General features: G+C 57.5%; 1 protein-coding gene across 1 annotated transcript in view; it reads left to right on the top strand.

The window, feature by feature from the left end:
* Nucleotides 1-5,027: 5,027 nt before the first annotated feature.
* NR2E1 (nuclear receptor subfamily 2 group E member 1) overlaps nt 5,028-5,648 on the top strand; it is an 11,576-nt gene continuing 10,955 nt past the window's right edge. The window contains 1 exon segment of the mRNA XM_065736039.1: nt 5,028-5,158. Within this exon segment, the coding sequence (XP_065592111.1) occupies nt 5,028-5,158 (131 nt within the window).

The raw sequence follows: 5,648 nt of genomic DNA, 5'->3' as shown, positions 1-5,648 counted from the left end.
CCTTGGAAGTTCATCACTCAATATGTGTTTCGTTTTACTGAGCTTTTCTGTCAGACAGGGCCAAGGTAATAATTCAGAAATGCCATTTCCACCAATGGCACAAAACAGGCAACTCCAGAAACATCTCAGCTACCTCCATAAGGAGGAATGTTAGGTGAGGGAGTTTCTTAGACACTCAGCTCAGAAGAAAAACCACAACACAAAATGATGTTCTCTTCCCTCTCCTTGCCTTGCCTTCCCTCCCGTTCCTTCCCCTCCTCTCCTCTCTTCCACTCCCTTTCCCCTTCTTCCCCTTCCTTTTTCCTTTCCCCTTCTTCCCCTTCCCCTTCCTTTTTCCTTTCCTTTTTCCTTTCCTTTCCTTTCCTTTCCTTTCCTTTCCTTTCCTTTCCTTTCCTTTCCTTTCCTTTCCTTTCCTTTCCTTTCCTTTCCTTTCCTTTCCTTTCCTTTCCTTTCCTTTCCTTTCCTTTCCTTTCCTTTCCTTTCCTTTCCTTTCCTTTCCTTTCCTTTCCTTTCCTTTCCTTTCCTTTCCTTTCCTTTCCTTTCCTTTCCTTTCCTTTCCTTTCCTTTCCTTTCCTTTCCTTTCCTTTCCTTTCCTTTCCTTTCCTTTCCTTTCCTTTCCTTTCCTTTCCTTTCCTCTTTCCTTTCCTCTTTCCTTTCCTCTTTCCTTTCCTCTTTCCTTTCCTCTTTCCTTTCCTTTCCTCTTTCCTTTCCTCTTTCCTTTCCTCTTTCCTTTCCTCTTTCCTTTTCTTCCCATTTTTCCCTTCCCATTTTTCCCTTCCCGTTTTTCCCTTCCCTTCCTCTCCCTTCCCTCCCACCCTCTCTACCTTCTGCTTTTCACTGAATATTTCTTTGCCCTACATCCAAAGAGCAGAGACCATGAGAAAGGGAAAGGCAAATGGAATGCTGCATTAAAGCCAGGTGACACTTTGGGTTTCTCCTGCTGCTGGGACACCCACAGAAGAAGAGATAACAGAGGCTGTGACAAAACTGAGAAATGTCACCATCACATCCATGCAGCACCAGCATGGAATCCTGAAGAAACTTTATGGAAAAGGAATGCACACTGGCTCCTGTAGCAGAGCTGATGGTGATATGTACTTCCAAGGCATCATGAGGAGACAGTAAATATTGTCAGTGTTTTAGTACCTTCTGCATAGAGACATCTGAGATATAGTTTAATAGGACAGAAAAGGAAGGGAATAATAATAATAATAATAATAATAATAATAATAATAATAATAATAATAATAACAACAATAGCAATAATAATAATAATAAAAGTATATACAAAGTATATGCAAACCATATGATGCACAGTGCAGTTGCTCACCACCCAGTGAGGACTGATGCCCAATGAGTCCCCAAGCAACAGACCCTTCCCATTCAACTCTTCCCGTGTTACAATTCAGCACAGTTCCACCATGGAACGGGGCATCCCTCTGGCCAGTCTGGGTCCCTCCGTCCTCCTGTTCCTCCTGTCCCCTCCTGGTGCCTGTGCACCCCCGGACCCACCCTACGTGGCAGCACGAGGAGCTGAAATGTCCTTGACTCTGTGCTGTGCTGCTCAGCAACAGCCAAAACATCAGTGTGCCGTCAGCATGATTCTCATCAAATCTAAATCATAGCACCGTACCAGCTACTAGGAAGAAAGTTAGCTCTTTTTCCAGCTGAAACCAGGATGAGGGCTGACATAGAGCCGGAGACGTGCCTTGTGAGTGAGAGACACACACACACGGCCAGGATCGGGCTCTGCTGCCACATAGCCCCGCTTCGGACTGCAAACCCTGCTGATGCGCTCCTCTCCCTCTCTGGAGCTTTGGACTTCGTTCAGAAGGCAAACCTTCACGGGGAATGACACTTCGCCCGCATCCCTGTTCCTCCCGTGATTTTGCTATGTGGGATCCCCCTGAGCAACGTCCGAGGACGCGCAGACAGTGCTCGCCAGCCTTGTCCTCATCCAAGGTCCCCTCCGTGCCACGAGTGCAATGGTCCCATGGGGACAGACGGCGGCCGCCGAGGGCCGCTCCCTCCTCCCGCAGCTCGCTTTTGCTCACCCTCTCTTTCCTTCCCAGGGAAAACCGTGGGGAAAATGCTGGGGAAAGCGATGCCGCTATCCCTCCTATCCCTCTTTGCTCCTCCTTTTTTCTCCTTTTCTTTTTTCCCGTCCTATTTGTTTATTTTTATTTATTTTTATTTTGGGGGGTTGGGGTCGCCGTTAGGGACGGGGTCGCGGGATGCGCGGAGCCGCTCGGAGGTTCACGACCAGCATCGGCACCGACCCCCCTCCCTGCCCCCTCCCCGCCCGGTGACGTCACGCGTCGCCGGGATTTGGGGGGGACGCGCGGGAGCGCCGTGGGCGGGGGGCGGCCTCTCCCCTCCCCGCGCCGCTGTCAACCGCGCCGCCGATATTATAGGGCCGAGGGCTGCGGCTCCGAGCGCCAAGTCAGCGGTGTAATGAACTTCTGGAAACCTTTCCCTTTTTCTAGCGTTCACTTTCTGAGAGGCTGAGACTGCCTCCTCTGACGCCTTTTCCCCCTGCCATTCTTTCGCCGGCTCTGATCTCCTGCTCCGCGCGGAGCCCGCTCCATCCCACCTTCCCCTCCGCTCATTGTGCCGCGGCCCCGAGTCCCGCCGGCAGCGCGCTGCCCCCCCACCCCCCCCACCCGCACCCTCCCGGGGTCCCGAGCGCCTCAGCTCGCGGGGGGAGCTCCCGCTTCGTCTCATTTCGTTTCTTTATTATTATTATTTTTTCCTTTTTTTTTTTCTCTTTTGTTTCATCCTGTTTTTTCGGTGTTTTGTTTTTGTTTTTGTTTTTGTTTTTCCGCGTGTCTCCGCGCCTCGGGAGGACCTCGCGGGGAGGATGTGTCGGCCCCCGCGGGCGAAGCAGCGCTGAGCGGCCGAAGGAGGCACCCGCCCGCCCGACGCCGCCGGGGGGGCACCGAGCTGCGCCCCGACGGAGCGGCTCCCGGGGCTCCGAGCATGAGCAAGCCGGCGGGATCAACAAGTGGGTAACGGCGCGGACGGGCTGCTGGGCCACCCCCCCCCCCCCCACGAGCTTGGGGGATGGGGTGGGGGAAGAGAAAAGGAAGGAGGAAGGGAGGAGGGGGGGAGGAGAAGAGGCTGGGGTTTGGGTTCTCAATCCCGAAAATTAAAAAGCAAAAAAGAAAGAAAGAAAAAGAAATAAGAAAGGAAGAGAGAGTGCGTATTTCGCGTATTTCACGTATTTCCCTCCGGAGTGGCAACGAACTTGGGGCTTCGGGCTGAGCGCTGGTGTCCCGTCGCTCGGTTCCCGACCCCTCGGGGATGGGGTGAGCGGGGCTGAGGGGTTCGCGCCCACTCCGTCCGACTTCGCGCAGAGTTCTCCGGCATGAGCCTTTTTTCTAAACAGTGTTCTCAACTCCGACCGCTCGAATCGCGTAAGCGGCTCCGCCGAAGGAGGATTTAAAAGCGGCACCGTGCACGGCATTTCCCGTTACACCGAATAATCCCGCAACGGGGAAAGCAGAAACAACGGAAAAGTCACATTTTCCTTAATCCTAAATCCGTGCGCCTCATAAGTGGGGAATTTAAAGCCGCCCGAGCGCTGCCGCACAGCGGCTCCGTCAGAGTAATCCCAACGGGACCTTCGGAGTTCGCAATATGGATGGAGTCAGTGACAAAGGGGGAAAAAATACCCAATCCAATTTAATGTCTGACAAGTGATGGCTCGGACGTTTATTTCCTCTGCTCTCGGTCTGCGAAAGGAGCCGGGGCGGGATGGGGCTGCGGGGGGGACGGGGCCGCGGCCTTCCTTCGCAGCCGCCCCTCCGCTGCCCTCAGCCGGGGCCGGGAAGCTGCGGCCGACGGCGACCCACGGCGCGGAAAGCGGGACGGAGCGGCCCGGAGCGGAGAGCAGGAGGGCCGGGAACCGCTGCCCCGAAGGAAGCGGTTTGCGGAGAAGGAGCCCGCCGGGCCGCCGAGCCCGTCTCCTCCCTGCTGGGCCTCCCCGAGGGCCCCCCAGCCCCGAACCCCCCCGGTGTCCCCCATCCCAAGGCCTCCCTTGGATGGAGACGCGCGTGGAGAGTCCGAGCCGCGGTCCCGGGACCCGGAGACCGCCCGCTGAGTGCTGGGGGCTCCCGGCAGAGGGGGGGGGGCCCGGCCGGGCTGTGCTGCGAGTCCGCCTGGGTGGCAGCTAGCCCCCGTTCCTCTGGGCCGAGCTAACTTCTTTCAACAGCCCCTGATGGTAATTACAGTAATCGGGGCTGCCATCTATCCTTTAAGCAATTATGACACGCACAAAAAAGCTCCCGAAGACCCCCCGTCGCGGGATGGTCACAACGGTTTCCCGACTGAACTGAGAACGAGAAACCTCGCTTCCTTAGCGCTAAACTTCTGCGACGGAGCTTTGCTTTGGGGAGCCGCAGCGCTTTGAAACGGAGTTCCCCAGCCATCTCCCGACCCCGCGTTATCGTTTTCCCTTCTCCCGTCTCTCGTTCCGTGTTGCGCTCCGAGCTTTCCCACCTCCGTGCTGCGGGGCGGAGGAGAGCGCGGCCGTGATTGCGGCGGGCGCGGAGAGGAGCGGGCAGCGGGGGGAGCGGGTTTTGCCTCGTACACGAAACATCTATGGTGCATATAAACGTGTGTGCACGTATATGTATTTTTTATATAGCTGTGAAACCCGTCCGATTTTTTTTTAAGCAGCCCCCAGCCTTAAAACCCGCCTGGGGAGAATCACTCTGTGAAAGCGGCCCAAATCCCCCTCTGCCAGGGACCCTCCCTGTGTGCTCCGCCGAGCGCGACCCGAGGCTCCCGGTTCCCCCCGCGACCCACGGGTTCGGGTGTGCGCGGGGTGCTCCGAGCCTTCATCTCCCCCGCCCCCCCGCGGGGCACTCCTCCTCCTTTGTGTGTGTGTGTGTGTGTGTGTGTGCGCGGACCGTCGCCCCGCGGATGCGGAGGGCCGCAGGGGGAAGTGGAGCGCTCTCCCCCGTTGGCATTGTGCGCCATCCGAATTCCCATGCTACACTTTTTGACGGGTCACTGGTGTCCCAATGGGCAGGTGGCGAGGGGAACTTGTAATTACGCGCTCCCAGAGGCCGCGCCTCGGCCCCGGCCCTCCCCACGGGCGCTACCTGCAGCTCCGGGCCGCGGCCTGCGGCGGGCAGCGGGCGGGGGGGGGGATGTGGGGGGGTGGCCGCACTAGTTATTAATTGCGGAAAAGTTTTGAATGCTTTCACCTCTCCCTCCCGCCCGCCCCTCCCCGCGCGGTGCCGGCCCTAATCCCCGTCCCTCCGCCGCGCTGTGTGCAGCAGCTGTCGGCTCTCATTTGGGGAGAAGCTGGCAGCTTGTGCTCCTCGGGGGCAGTCAGACGGGGCTCAGCGGGCAGAATCATTAAGTTAACACTTTATCTAATGTCCCCATTGTCTGCCCGGAGGCATTGTCTTAGAGCCTCGGCGGAGACGTGTCTGAAAGCATCTCGGCTCCCACATTCTCCAGGAGCTCTGCGCAGATCCCCCCCCGCCCCCCCGGCAGAGAGCAGCTCCCCGCCCGCGGCCGCAGCGCCCACAGCGTTTCCCCGAAGGAAGGGGCGGTGTCGGGGTTAGGGTCCTTCGGAGAGAGAAAAGGGGAAGGGGACACAGCGCGGGAGGGCGAGGGAGAGGGGAAAGGGAGGC

The sequence above is a fragment of the Cyrtonyx montezumae genome, unplaced genomic scaffold (assembly GCF_038088225.1).
Source record: "Cyrtonyx montezumae isolate F1298 unplaced genomic scaffold, pur_monq_1.0 scaffold_0, whole genome shotgun sequence".
Taxonomy (NCBI): domain Eukaryota; kingdom Metazoa; phylum Chordata; class Aves; order Galliformes; family Odontophoridae; genus Cyrtonyx; species Cyrtonyx montezumae.
The sequence above is the reverse complement of the archived record's forward strand: the minus strand, read 5'-3'. Positions and strand labels throughout refer to the sequence as shown.